This window comes from Heterocephalus glaber, unplaced genomic scaffold, assembly GCF_053883595.1.
Source record: "Heterocephalus glaber isolate CG9 unplaced genomic scaffold, H.glaber_assembly_v1.0 deba00001613, whole genome shotgun sequence".
NCBI classification, from domain to species: Eukaryota; Metazoa; Chordata; class Mammalia; order Rodentia; family Bathyergidae; genus Heterocephalus; species Heterocephalus glaber.
The window spans coordinates 33,974,592-33,989,731 of record NW_028258384.1 but is presented as its reverse complement, the minus strand read 5'-3'; the positions used below and the strand labels follow the sequence as shown (position 1 = coordinate 33,989,731).

Below are 15,140 nucleotides of genomic sequence, written 5' to 3'. Positions count from 1 at the left end.
CACACACACACACACACACACACACACGCAAAAAAAAAAAACTAAAAGAGAAACCAATTTAAAATAGGGATGGGCCGGGGATTTAGCTCAGTGGTTTTGCCACTTGCCGCGCAAGCACAAGGACGGAGTTCAATCCCCGGTACAAAAAAATAAATAAATAAATAAATAAAATAGGAAAAATGAGACTCCTGGCAGCTAGTACCAAAAAAATTAGGATTTTATAGTATGGATCCTTATGCTACAAATACATTATTGTTGAAGTGAATAATCTAAGTTCCTACCTTAAGAAACCAGAAAAAGAGCAAATTAGAGGAACGAGCAAAAGAAGAAAATATAAGAGCTGAAATCAATAAAATTGAAAATAGAGAAATAGAGAAAAGTCAATGAAACAAAGATGGCTGAGGGTGGGGGGGGAAATGGGAATCAATAAAATGGATAAACCTCCAGGAAGACTAATAAAATAAAGACAATTTCACTGGAGAATTCTACCAAACATTTTGCACAATCTTTTCCAGAAAATACATGAGGGAACACTTTCTACCTCATTTTATAAGACTAGTATTAACAAAACGAGACAGATACAAAACCAAAGGCAATAATAAAATGAATACTGAGGGGGAGGAGAACAAAAGTGGATGTGGTTACCACAGGGCAACAGGAAGGATCCTTGGGGTGACAGGATGACTTTGTGTCTTGACTATTTCAGGGTCAGTGTGTTATACTGTATCAAAATTGTACAAGAAAACTATAGCTTGGGGAAAAAAACCCATAAGAAGCTGGGAAAAACTTGTTACTGGACACACTACATTTCTCTGTATAATTCCTTACAATTGTATGTAAATCTACCGTTATCTTAAAATTCAGTAATTTTTGTGGTGCTGGGGATTGAACCTAGGGCCTTGTACATGCTAGGCAAGTGCTTTACCACTTTATACCTTGTGTATACTTGAATAAACCTTCACTGCAGCCCTTGATGAGAACTGGCGTCATGTTGCTGTACATGGTGGCACACACCTGTAATTCTAACACTTTGGGAGGCTTAGGGAGCAGGACTGCAAGTTTGAGCCCAACCTGTGCAACTGAGCAAGACTGTCTCAAAATAAAAGGGCTGGGGATGTAGCTCATTAGAAAAAGCCCTGGGTTCAATCTCCAGTACGAAAACCAAAACAAAATACAGTAACAAAACAAAAAGGCCTTAGGTCACAGAAGTAGTATTAAAAAAAAGACACTTCTAACCTTTCCTCCATATAACTTAAACAGAAAGGCACTTCTGTGGTCAAAGACACAAGAACCTAGTTCAGTTGTATTATTTTCTAAGAAGCTATGAAAGACTGAGGGAACCTGGAGAGCTCCAATTTTAAGTTAACTTGAAAATAGCTCATCTCAAAATATTTTCTCCCTAGCTTGTCATCCATTAGCTACACACTACATTTTTTCAACACAACCTATTCTACTCTATAGCTTCTGTGCACCGAATGCTCTTTCTACAATTTCCTCATTCACCTTTCAGGTTTCCAATAAAAATAAATTCCCTGGCCATCTTATCAAGTGTGATGTCTGGAGAACCTGTAAGATTAAAAGTGACTCGTCAGTTTAGCTCAGTGGTTCTGCCACCTGCCTCACAAGCACAAGGTTCCGAGTTCAATCCCCAGTACAAAAAAAAAAAAGTGACTTAACCCACCAGGCGTGGTGGCACATGCCTGTATTCCCTGCACTCAAGAAGCTGAGGCAGGAGGATCACCATGAGTAGAGGCCAGCCTGAACTACATAATGAGACCCTGTCTCAAAAAAAAAAAAATCCTATTAACTAACCAGTTGTGGCAGCACACACCTGTAACCCCAGCTACTTGGAGGCCAAGAGAAGAGGACAGACAGTTTGAGGACAGTCTGGGTAACTCTGTGGGACTTTGTCTCAAAATTAAAAAATAAACAGGGCTGGGGTATGTGTGTGGCTCAGTGCTCTTGGGTTCAATCTCCAGTACCACAAAAAAGCAAAAACAAAAACAATAAAACAGAAGGATATATATCATATCCTCTATGCTGAAGACATTTTATCAATTACCAAAAATCAACTAACTAAATCTGCTGGCAATGTCCACTACGCCAATGGCAAAACTGCTTTCCGAAGACATTCTTCAAAATTCACATACACAGGACAGGAGGGGGGGAGGGTTCCAGAATAATAACCTTCACGTTTACCAAAGTGTAAATGTGGCTAGTGTGATAGAGGAACTGAACTGAGATGTGCTGTAAGATGCACACCTTATATTGAAGACAGTATAAAGAGAAGAGAAACCATCTCTATTAGGATTTTGATCTACCAGGATAAATATATTAAAATTTTTTTGAAAATTCAAATGGTCAGCATTAATACCTCCTGGAGGTGACCAAGTTTTATAAGTTACTCCCTGTGGCAAAGAAGAAGCAGTGGTTGTTCAAAGGGATTCCTCAGATTTTCTGTACTATAAACTTTGAGAAATCCCAGGCTAAGAGATACTCTTTTGTTTTATGGTACACAACTTGGGTTTTGACCAAGTACTTCCAATAATTGAGCAACTTCGAAGCTCAGAAAATTCTAAACCTCCCCATATTCTTCTATGGTACACTTCAGCTTGACCAAGATGTCCATTTCCCTGGGACAAAAAAACCAAGCAGAGTGATTTCCAATAAGGTCTCTTTGCCTTCTACATTCTGGTATCAGAGGCCTATGTTTCTGTCAAGAACACAGATTTATCATCTGGACTCCAGGTATTCAATGGCCAGAGTTAGGTTCTCTAATTGGGACTTAACACTCCAATTCAAGAGAGTATAAGGAATGGGCTTAACCATCTCTTCCTCTGTGCTTTTAACGCTTTATTATTTTCTTTATTTTTGTTTTTTTGGTACCGAGGATTGAACTCAGGACCTTGCACTTGTGAGGCAGGCAGCAGCACCACTGAGCTAAATTCCCGGCCCTATGCTTTATTTTCAAGTAAGATTAGAAAACAACATTCCTAGACCACTGTGAAAAATTCCTCAGATATTAGTCAATATAGAAAATGCCCACAAAGTAGTTATATATTGGACATTTAAAGTGTTACTCAGTATCCTAATTTAAGGATCCAACCCATGAAATTCTTAAGGTTTTGTACCTGGAAGTCTATGAAAGAGATTCATGAAAATAAAACAAGAGTTAGGCATGGTGGAATGTGCCTATAATCCAAGCTATTTGGGAGGCTGAAGCAAATTGATAGTTTGAGGCCAGCCTGGCCTACACAGCAAGTCTGGCTCACAAGCAGGTTGAGGGTATATCTCAGTGGTAGAGCATCCCTGGGTACATCCTCAACACTGATAAAAAAAAAAGATGGCACAAGTAAACTAGGCCACTGCCTCGATTTATTGGACATAATTCTAGTTTCACTTTGACAAAGCCTTAAAAGCCCATAAACTACATTGAGATTACACAGAATGATCAATAAACAGTTCAATGGATCCTCTAAAAATCTCCTGTGTGGTAGCACACACTTGTAATCCCAGCATTCTAGGAGACTGAGGCAGGATTCCAAGTTGTATTCTAGCCCAGTCTGGGCAACTTAACAAGACCCAGTCTCAAAATAAAAACAAAGGGCTGGGAATGTAGCTCAGTGCTAAGGTGCTAGGTTCAATCCCCAATACAATTGATAGACAGATAGAATTAACATTATTCTTATGGTCTCCTCTGTATCTTGAGATAAATAGCTATGCCAATAACTGATGGAACAGCTGTGCCCTTAAACCTATTTGCTCCTAAGAGACTGTAAGGTAGAAAGACCTAGCTCAGCAATTCGGAAGGTGATACTACCATATGTTCCCTCGGGTTAATTGAGTGTTACCTAAAGTAAGTTTTCCCCTCTCAGTCAAAGCAAAATAACAAAATGGACTGAATACCAGCAAAAATTTGAAAGCATAGCAATATCTAGATCCATATCTAGAGTTAATCTCTGAAACTCATTTCCCTCTTTTGTAAAACCAGAATATAAAGGGCACTGTTGAGAGGATTAAATACAGTATAGTCAAGGTGTAACTCAGAAACCAGCACTTAAGCATTTGCTATACATTAAACTAAATATTGAAGAAGAAAATCATTCAAAATAAATTGCTAAGTGAAGAAAGCTTGCTTTACATTTTGGGAAAAGTAATATAAACACTCATTTACACAAAGAAACGTGGGAGGTCATAAATCAAAATGTGAAGTTATCTTGGGTGATGAGATTCAAATCCAGCTTCTCTGATCCCAGCACTTTAACTTCTGTGTGAATGTAAGTATACACACATCCACACAAATTGTAAATTTATGTATATTTTCTATGTGAATGTATATTTCCTAAATAACTAGACAGCACAGGTTGATTCTGGTTTCAAAAGAAAAGCTACAAGGGCTGGGGATTTAGCTCAGTGGTGCTGCACCTGCCTGGCAAGCACAAGGTCCTGAGTTTGATCCCCAGTACCAGCAAAAAAAAAATTAAAACAGAGGGCTAAGTAGGACATGGTGGTGCATGCCTGTAATCCTAGCACTTGGGAGGCTGAGGCAGGAGGATGGCAGAGTCTAAGGCCAGCCTGGGTACCATAGTGAGTTCAAGGCCAGTCTGAACTACAAAAACAAAATAAAACAAAGGGCTAAACCAGTGTGATGGCACTTGCCTGTAATCCCAGCACTAGGGAGGCTAAGGCAAGAGGATCATCAAACTCAAGGCCAGCCTGAACTACACAGAGACCCAGTCTCAAAAACACAAAACAAAAAAGGGCTGCAGATGTAGCTCAGTGGGAACGGTCCTGGGTTCAATCTTCAGGATATCTCCAAAACAAACCAACCCAAGGGTCACTGGGGAAATTATAATTTCTGCAGCTTAGGGGAAAAATGGGTATGTGGGGAGGAGTCTCCTTAGGAAACATCTTTATGTTCAGTGAAGATTTCAGAATATCTATAGAACCAAAAAGCTAATGATTAAACCAGAAACAAGGAAACTAACCTGTCAGTAATTACCCACGTTGGGCTTAACTGAGATCAATTAGTTTAAAACTAAGTTGTTCCCCATGCACCCTCCCAACTACCACCAACATGGCTTCAGTTTCTGGTGCGCTGCATTATGCAGAGGCTGGAAAGATTAAAACAAGGAGAAAATAGTGTTCATATTTCTCCTGAAAGCATAGGAAAAAAGGACTGAACAATATAGAGACCAAAGAAAACCTCTAAATGAAAAATATTGTCCTGCCCTTTACTGTATGGTCCTACTTTGTCTTTATTAAGGCCCATGAGCCATAATGGTGTGGTCAAAGCTAGAGAAAGCAGCTTGCAAGGTCCTTTTGAATGATTATTGCCCTGTTACAAAAGGCAGTAGTGTTTGTGTGATCATTTGTATTACAATCAGCAACATGCTAATCCAAGAAGCTATCCATTACAGATGGGTTTTTTTGGGGGGGGGGTACTCAGGATAGAACTCAGGACCTTGTGCTTTCAAGGCAGGCAGTACCACTGACCTAAATCCCTGGCCCTACAGATGCTTTTTTGAGACAAGGTCTTGCCATTGTGGGACCAAAATGACTCCATTTTGGAGCCGTCTCCTTTGTTCTCTCAAATTTGTGCTTAAACTAGGAATTCACCACTTGAAATTCCTGAGTTTATTACCCAACCACCTGTGTACCCGGGGAGAGAGCGTTCCAGACACACTATCTGTAGGATAAGCAGTTAATGAGCTGACTGTCCACACAAGATAGATGCGGCCATTAGTGGATCTGCTAACGATCAGTATGTAACAAGTAACAACCGGCCGTTAATCTTTGCCCCTTTTCTCCCTCACAAAAACCAATATGTAATCCCCTTCGACCCCCAAAGCCTAGCCAACCAAAACCCTACACTTCATATGTATTGAGTATTAACCAATCACCTGGCTACTAATAACCAAAGCTTGTTGTAGTCTCAATAAAAACCCTGCTAGTTAGGGACTCAGGGCTCTCAATCTCGATCCGCTGTGTCGGTGACAGTTGAGAGTCCCTGCTTAAACTTAAATAAACGACCCTTGTGTGCTTACATCAGAAACGGCCTCCTGGTGGTCTCTGGGACTTCACAATCTGGACACAACATTTGGGGGCTCGTCCGGAATCCCAAGACCTTCAAGACTCCCGTACCGGAGGGTCAATGCCGGCTGGTGAGTGTTTTTTGTGTTTGTAAAGTCTGGGCCTATTTTCTGAGAAGGTCGGCAGACGGTCTAGGTGGACGCGCTGCAAGGGCCGCCGACCCGGGATCCTGAAAGACGTTCCAGATTCCGCTGGTGGGGACGGAGTGCCCCAAGAGTACGAGTCAGTGAGACTCCTAGAGGGATGGTGCGGGTCGCTCCCGCGGCACGGCAGGAGGCCGTCGTCCCATTTACATTGCCTCCGATCAGGCGGAGGACGGTTTTGTCTCGCGTGTTTTTTTCTGTTGTGTTTGTCTGTGTGTTGTACTGACTTGGACTGAGACGATGGGACAGACTGTGACTACCCCTCTTTCCCTCATGAAAGATCATTTCAAGAAAGTTAGGGAGAGTGCTCGTAACCTAAGTTTAAAAATTAAAAAGGCTAGGTTCATCACCCTCTGTAGCTCGGAGTGGCCCACCCTTGGGGTAGGATGGCCCCCCGAGGAAACTTTTGATTTACAAATTATACACAGAGTTTGTAAAGCCATCCTTCATCCCGACCAGGTACCCTACATTGCCATTTGGAAATTTCTGATCTCTAACCCACCCCCATGGGTTAAGCCTTTTTTGCCTTCACAACAACAACAGCCAGAGTTAATCCTGACAGCCAGTAAAAAGACTCCTAGAGGGCGCGATGATGAGGAACAGACTGAAACCAAGCCGACCGCGCCACTCTACCCTGTCCTCCAGGGAGGGACCGAAAAAGATCTTATTTTCCCTCCCCCTTACTCTCTATCCTCTCTTCTGCAACAACAGGCTGAAAGAAATGACCCAGTCCCAGCCGGGGCTAGAGAAAAAGAGCCCGCCCCGGGTGCTGGCAACTGTAATGGTCCCGCCCAAAATACTCGTCACCGGCGCGCCGCCTCGCCGGCAGGACCAGCAGACTCTACTGTTTGTCCGCTGCGAGCGATAGGGCCCCCTGATGAACATGAAAACCAGCCTCACCATTACTGGCCCTTTGCTACAAGTGATCTTTATAGTTGGCGCCGACAACATGCCAATTTCTCTGATAACCCTAGAGATTTGACTAACCTGTTAAAAACTGTTTTGTTTACCCATCAGCCCACTTGAGATGACTGTCAACAGCTTCTGCAGGTCCTGTTCACCACTGAAGAACGAGAGAAGATCCAAAATGAGGCCAAAAAATTGGTTCCTGGTGACAATGGTCAACCCACCACCAATGCTGACACTATCAACACTTCTTTTCCTCTGTCCCGACCCAACTGGGACTTCAACACGGCGGAAGGTAAGGAGAGGCTTCGGGTCTATCGCCAGGCTCTATTAAAAGGTCTGAAAGCAGCAGCGAGGAAGCCTACAAATTTGGCTAAGGTAGGGGATGTACAACAAAAGTTAGATAAAAGCCCTGCTGCTTTCCTAAAAAAAATGCAGGAAGCTTTTCGTAGGTACACTCCTATGGACCCAGAAACAATTGAGACAAAGACAGCTGTAATAATACATTTTGTCAACCAGGCGGCGCCAGACATTAAGAGAAAGTTACAAAAAGTAGATAGGTTAAGAAAAAAGAGTATTCAAGACTTAGTGACAGTGACAGAAAAAGTATATAACAATAGAGAAACCGCAGAGGAGAAACGAGAAAAAGCTGATGACCGCCAGACCCGAAACTTAGCTCGGATCCTTCTGGCTGCCACTGCGGAAAAACAGAAGGAACGTGAACGTAGACTAAAAAAGATTGAGGTGAAAAAAAAAAAACAAAGAGAGACACAGAGAGCGCCCCCAGTTGGGGAAAAATCAATGTGCTCATTGCAAAGAATATGGACACTGGGCCAGAGACTGTCCCAAAAAAAAACAACAAGAGGGACGCCCCAAGGCCCCTATCCTGGCTATGGATAAATTAAATGATTAGGGGGGACAGGGTTCGACACCCCTCCCCGAGCCCAGGGTAACCCTAAAAGTGGAGGGGAGACCTATCGAGTTCCTAGTGGATACAGGGGCTCAACATTCAGTCCTACTTAAACCATGTGGCCATGATTCTGATAAGACCTCCTGGGTTCAAGGAGCTACAGACATGAAAAAGTATTCATGGACAACCCAAAGAACAGTAGACTTGGGAGTGGGCCAAGTAACCCACTCATTTATGATTATACCAGACTGCCCCTACCCCTTATTGAGAAGAGACTTACTTACTAAATTAGGGGCTCAAATTCATTTCCAACCCGGGGGTACAAAAGTCCTTAATCAAGAGAGAAGGCCCATTCAGGTACTAACCATAAACCTAGAAGATAAATATCTGCTACATCAGAAGAGGGCCCCTCCTGATCCTGACATGGAACAATGGCTCACCATGTTCCCACAAACATGGACAGAGACTGGAGGCATGGGGTTAGCTGCACACAGAACACCAGTGTTTGTGGAAATAAAACCTGGGACAGATCCTGTACAAGTTCGCCAATATCCTATGCCCCTAGAGGCCCAGAAGGAAATAACTCCACACATCAGGAGGTTGCTTGCTCAGGGGATTCTTAGGCCTTGTCAATCAGCCTAGAACACCCCCTTGTTGCCAGTGCAAAAACCTCATTCTAATGACTATCGGCCAGTACAGGATCTCCGGAAAGTGAACAAGAGGGTTATGGACATCCACCCCACAGTGCCTAATCCATACATCCTTTTGAGTTCACTTCCCCCGAGCCATCGATGGTACACAGTCTTAGATCTCAAAGATGCTTTTTTTAGTCTTCCGCTAACACCCAAAAGCCAACACATCTTTGCATTTAAATAGAGTGACCCAGAACAAGGCCTCAACAGACAGCTGACATGGACCCGATTACCCCAAAGATTCAAAAACTCTCCCACCATCTTCGACGAGGCCCTACATAAAGACCTGGGTGAGTTTCACCTCCAGAACCCCCAACTAACTCTGTTACAATATGTAGATGACCTCCTCATAGCAGCTAAAACGCGAAAAGACTGCCTAAGTAGAACCAAGAGACTCTTGATAGTCATAAGAAAACTGGGGTACCGGGCGTCCGCCAAAAAGGCCCAGATCTGCAAACCCGAGGTAAGCTACTTGGGGTACATGCTTAGAAAAAGAAAGAGATGGCTGTCGGATGCTAAAAAAGAGACAGTTCTTAAGATACCCACACCAGATTCTCCTCAAAAAGTCAGAGAGTTCTTGGGATCGGCGGGCTTCTGCCGCCTATGGATACCGGGGTTCACAGAGCTCGCAAGGCCCCTTTACGAGACAACCAAAGACAATCAGGCTTTTCAATGGACAGAAAAGCTACAAAAATCTTTCGATCAAATTAAAACAGCCTTGCTGACGGCACCAGCCTTGGGCTTGCCCGATATTACTAAGCCATTCCACCTTTACATTGATAAAAACAAAGGAGTCGCTAAGGGCGTCCTGGTCCAACATCTAGGGCCATGGCACCGCCCAGTGGCGTACCTATCAAAAAGACTTGATCCAGTTACATCAGGATGGCCCCCGTGTCTAAGAATGATTACAACAGTGGCTCTAATGGTCAAAGATGCTGACAAGTTGACATTAGGCCAAGAACTGTGCGTGACCACCCCTTACGCTATTGAGGGAGTCCTAAAACAGCCTCCGGATCAATGGCTCAGTAATGCTCGCCTGACCCACTACCAGAGCTTACTCCTAAATCCAACCCAAGTTGTCTTTCAGGCCCCGGCTGCTTTAAACCCAGCCACACTGTTGCCAGACCCGAACTTGGAGGCTCCGCTTCACGACTGCACAGACATCCTAGCCCAGGTACATAGAATTCGAGCAGATCTGAGTGACCAACCATGGCCAGATACAGATGATACCTGGTACACTGATGAGAACAGCTTTGTTCGTGATGGCCGCAGGTATACAAGAACAGCAGTGGTGACAGAGACTGAGGTCATTTGGACAGAACCATTGCCCACCGGGACCTCAGCACAACGGGCGGAGCTCATAGCTCTGACCAAGACATTGACTCTAGGACGGGGCCAAAAGTTAAATATATACACAGATAGCCGGTATGCCTTTGCCACTGCACACGTCCATGGGGCCATCTACAAAAAAAGGGGACTCCTGACAGCTAAAAAAAAGACTATTAAAAACAAAAAAGAGATCCTTGCCCTCTTAACAGCCCTCTGGCTACCTAAAAAATTAGCCATTATCCATTGCCCAGGACACCAAAAAGGCGACACTCCAATTGCCAGAAAAAATAATTTGGCTGACCAGACAGCCCGAGAAATAGCCTTAAAGATTAATCTGACACTGGCCACTCAGCTGCCCGATCTGAGAAGTGCAGCCCTACCAAAAAAACCCCAGTACACTAAAAAAGATTTAAATTGGATAAAACAATTACCTATGCCTCAGTGCCTCAACGGGTGGTAAAAATCTTCTGATTATAAAGTCATCTTGCCTAAAGCGCTGGGAGAACAAGTTCTCTCCAAGATGCACTGGACCACCCACATGGACACTCGAAAAATACAAGATCTCCTGAGACATGCTAAAATTAAGATCCGTGATGCTAATTCTAAAATTAAACATATTGTTGCTACCTGCAAAGCCTGTCAATTGACAAATGCCACCCACAATAGGGCCAACCCAGAAAATAGGCTGAAAAAAAGCCGACCTGGAGCCTATTGAAAATTGGACTTCACCGAGGTAAAACCTAAAAGATATGGTTATAAATACTTGTTAGTTTTTGTAGACACTTTTTCAGGATGGACAGAAGCGTTTCCTACCAAACATGAAACAGCGCGAAGTGTGACTAAGAAACTGCTAGAAGACATCCTGCCAAGGTATGGTTTTCCAGTAATGCTAAGATCAGATAATGGACCCGCCTTTATTTCCAAGGTGAGTCAAACCCTAGCACAGATATTGGGGACAGATTAAAAATTACATTGTACATACAGACCCCAAAGTTCAGGACAGGTAGAGAGGATAAATAGAACATTAAAAGAGACCTTAACTAAATTAACCTTAGAGACTGGCGGTGACTGGGTGACTCTCCTTCCCTTCGCCCTCTATAGGGTACACAATTCACCCTATAAGATGAGATTAACTCCCTTTGAAATCATGTTTAAAATTCCCCCTCCCATTATTCCCAACCTTCAATCAAATGTGCTTGTTAAATTTGATGACCAAAAGTTGTTACTTTCTTTAAAAAGCCTCCAAAGTGTGCACGAAGATATCTGGCCTAAATTAGAAGCCTTATATCAAACTGGACCGCCTCCCGAGACCCATCGCTATCGACCAAGAGACTGGGTCTTCGTCCAGAGACACCGACAAAAAGACCTTGAGCCCCGTTAAAAAGGACCCTACGTCACAGTCCTGACCACGCCCACCGCTCTCAAGGTCGACGGGATTGCCTCGTGGGTGCACTACACCCACGTTCGCCTTGCAGATCCTCACGCTGTCCTAGAGGACTTCGTTCCATCATGACAGGTGTCCAAAGACCAAGACAATCCCCTCAAACTCAAGCTGCGTCGTCGACGGTCATGATTGTGGTAACTGTACTTTTGACACCGATTTTAGGAAGACAGAACCCACATGCTCCCCTAAATTTAACCTGGATGATCATCAATACCGCCACAGGTGACATTATTAACAGCTCGTCCAAAGTGAGCCCACCATTAACCTGGTGGCCTGCTCTAGAGTTTGATCTCTGTCGGCTAGCCACTGGCAGCTGGGATATCGGACACTGGAGCCTAGAGTCACGGGGAAGGCCTGAATGTGGGAAAACAAAAAAGGGGTGTACCCTCCCCCCGGTCGATTCACAAACACCGGGTTACAACCATGTAATTCACAGGACAATATTACGAGACACCCCCTTCTACAGGAAAGACTCTGCGTTGCCTTAGGTAAAAAATGTTGCTTCTATGTAGATCATTCAGGAGTGGTCAAAGAGTCCATGGCTAAAGTTAGGGAGGACATCGCCAAACGTAAACAAAAAAGAGAACTATCTCAAAACTGGTTCAAATCTTGGTTTAATTCTTCCCCTTGGCTAACTACCCTAATCTCTACCCTGCTAGGCCCCTTGCTTATCGTGTTACTACTGTTGACCTTTAGACCTTGTATACTCAATAGACTAGTTTCGTTCATCAAAAAACAAATTAACGCTGTTCAGTTAATGGTGCTCAGGTCCCAATACCAGCCAATTCCTACCGACTTGATAAAATTAACCCCCAGAGGCCCATGATTGGCCCTCTATAACATCATGAGAAGGGGGAAATGTGGGACCAAAATGACTCCATTTTGGAGCCGTCTCCTTTGTTCTCTCAAATTTGTGCTTAAACTAGGAATTCACCACTTGAAATTCCTGAGTTTATTACCCAACCACCTGTGTACCCGGGGAGAGAGCGTTCCAGACACACTATCTGTAGGATAAACAGTTAATGAGCTGACTGTCCACACAAGATAGATGCGGCCATTAGTGGATCTGCTAACGATCAGTATGTAACAAGTAACAACCGGCCGTTAATCTTTGCCCCTTTTCTCCCTCACAAAAACCAATACGTAATCCCCTTCGACCCCCAAAGCCTAGCCAACCAAAACCCTACACTTCATATGTATTGAGTATTAACCAATCACCTGGCTACTAATAACCAAAGCTTGTTGTATTCTCAATAAAAACCCTGCTAGTTAGGGACTCAGGGCTCTCAATCTCGATCCGCTGTGTCGGTGACAGTTGAGAGTCCCTGCTTAAACTTAAATAAACGACCCTTGTGTGCTTACATCAGAAACGGCCTCCTGGTGGTCTCTGGGACTTCACAATCTGGACACAACACCATGTAAGTCAAGCTGGCCTTGAACTCACTGCATAGCCCAGGCTGGGATTACAGGCACATGCCATCAAGCCTGGACTATTCATTACAGATGAATACTCTATTAACTAGGTGTGAAAAAGATAAGGAAAGTTGCTTGTAAAGTGGTTTAAAGAAGCAAAAGACCTGGGCTTGGCAGTGCACACCCATAATCAATCCCAGCACTTGGAGGCTGAAGCAGGAGTGCCACAAGGGCCAGCTTGGGCTAGGTAGTGAGTTCAAAGCCAGGCTGAACTACATAGTGAGAACTCTATCTCAAAAAAGTACAGAAGCAAAAAAGTAAAAAGCATTTAAAGTGAAAAACATTTGAAATAATCTTAATTTTGCTGATCATTGGGTGAAAACCAGCACTACCAGATGACTATATGTTTACGGGCAATTCTCTGGATTGATACGTAACAAAAGCATTTATCAGGACCAGAAGATCCTGCACTTAGCTGGAAGAACTGATAGAAGTAGGTAATCGAGTTATTTATCTAACACGGTCTAATGGTGCTTGTGGAGGGTGGAAGTGGGGAAATTTTACTGGCAAGGCAATGAAAAAAATTTAAATTGCAATGTAGTTTTATTCTGCCTCAGCCTTGCCAGTGCTGGGGTGTGCCACCATATCAGGCTTGAAAAATAAAAATTGTTAAAGGGCTGAGGATGTAGTTCAGTGTGTAAAGGCCCTGGGTTTAATCAAAAGTACAGAAAAAATATTTTAACATTCAGGTACAAAATTGTCCTTACCCCCACACCCACCACCCACCCACACACACATATATACACACAACAGTGACAGGAGGCTGTTACTGAAAAATATCCTGATGTATTATCAGTACCAGTAGCTGCACTGGGGAAAGTCAAAGATTCGGTTCCAAAGCTAAAGTTCCCTAAGATTTTGGGGATGACTCAAGCTGGGTATCGCGGATCCAAAGCTAATACATCACTTTGTCCAATCAGCTAGATTTAACGCAAGGTTGGCTCCGATTACTTGGTAAATTCTGATGATGTGAAAAGCCAACGCCTGCCAATCTAAGGGAAGTTGTCAAGCAGTATTTTCGCGCCCTTAATACAAAACATTAGTTTCTCTTAAAACCAAACGGGACCGATACCATTCCGAACTGAAAAACTGCTTTTAGACTTTAGAAAAAAAGACCAGGAGGGCTCAGAAGGTTCTCCGATGCACGACGCACAAGAGCCCAAGAGCTGGAGCAACCCGGTCCAGCCTAGTGGCTCCACAGTGAAGAGACAAAGCCACGTGTCTGCAGGGCTGAGGCTAAGCATCTGTTCCCTCCCATCGCTATGGGCAGCCACTATCCCCGCATCGGGTCTCCATCCTTACCTTCAAGGCGAGCAGCTTTGCCTGATGCTCCATCTTGATTCCACCCCACCGCATGGTGAGAATAAGTGTGACCCTCCCGAGAGAGGTAAAATAACGGGAAAGAGCCCACGGGCACCCTCCTCAGAGCTGCCCTTTTCCCCCTCCCCCAGTTCCCCGGAACTCCCGCGGAGGCTCCAGCCCACAGGCCCCCAACCGCCTGGCCTGGTGAGGACCGCTCAGGGTCCCAATTTCGCCCTTACCACGTCTCCTGGTTGCTGAATTTCTTAGTCACCACCTTGCCCAGCTCCAGGCCTAAGCGGTCAGCGATCTTCTGGGATAAATCCTGGTGGGAGCTGCCGCTGAAGATTTTGATATTCGGCATCTTGAGCAACCACCCTAGGCTCTCTTCGCTCAACGATTACAGCTGCTGTGGAGACGGGAACCGAACTCCACCCAGACACTTATACCGAAAGCTTCGCGTTGCTACTCCGCCATCTTACATTCCCGCCCGGCACGCCGCTCTAAATTACCTAGCGCCCGAAGGCGGGATCAGCGGGAAGGCCACACCTCCGCCGTCTTCGATTTGCTGAACCACGGAGAGGGGCGGAGTCTTGGCTTAGCGTCACCTCCCTCCAGTTCTTTCAGGTATTGGCTGGAGGGTGCAAACTGGAGCGAGAGGAAGAAATAGCCCCGCCTCCTGGTAGCTGGCGCGGGCGCGGGCGCGGGTGGGGGTGGGGGTGTGTGAAATGCTAGCTGGAGCGGTGAAGCTTGCCTGCTGGCGAGAGGATGTGGGTGGCGGGTTTTGGGTGACGGGCAGGGCAAGCTCTTTCCTCCAAATGAGAAGTCAGCTGCGCTTGCTTTTTTTGTTT

The 15,140-nt window shown here is 44.6% G+C and overlaps 1 protein-coding gene across 1 annotated transcript in view; it reads right to left on the bottom strand.

The window, feature by feature from the left end:
• LOC101725109 (ribose-phosphate pyrophosphokinase 1) overlaps nucleotides 1–14,808 on the bottom strand; it is a 30,028-nt gene extending 15,220 nt beyond the window's left edge. Inside the window, exon 1 of the mRNA XM_004861460.4 lies at nucleotides 14,532–14,808. Within this exon, the coding sequence (XP_004861517.1) occupies nucleotides 14,532–14,653 (122 nt within the window). The 5' untranslated portion in view covers nucleotides 14,654–14,808. The remainder of the gene's footprint in view (nucleotides 1–14,531) is intronic.
• Between the last annotated feature and the right edge of the window lie 332 nt (nucleotides 14,809–15,140).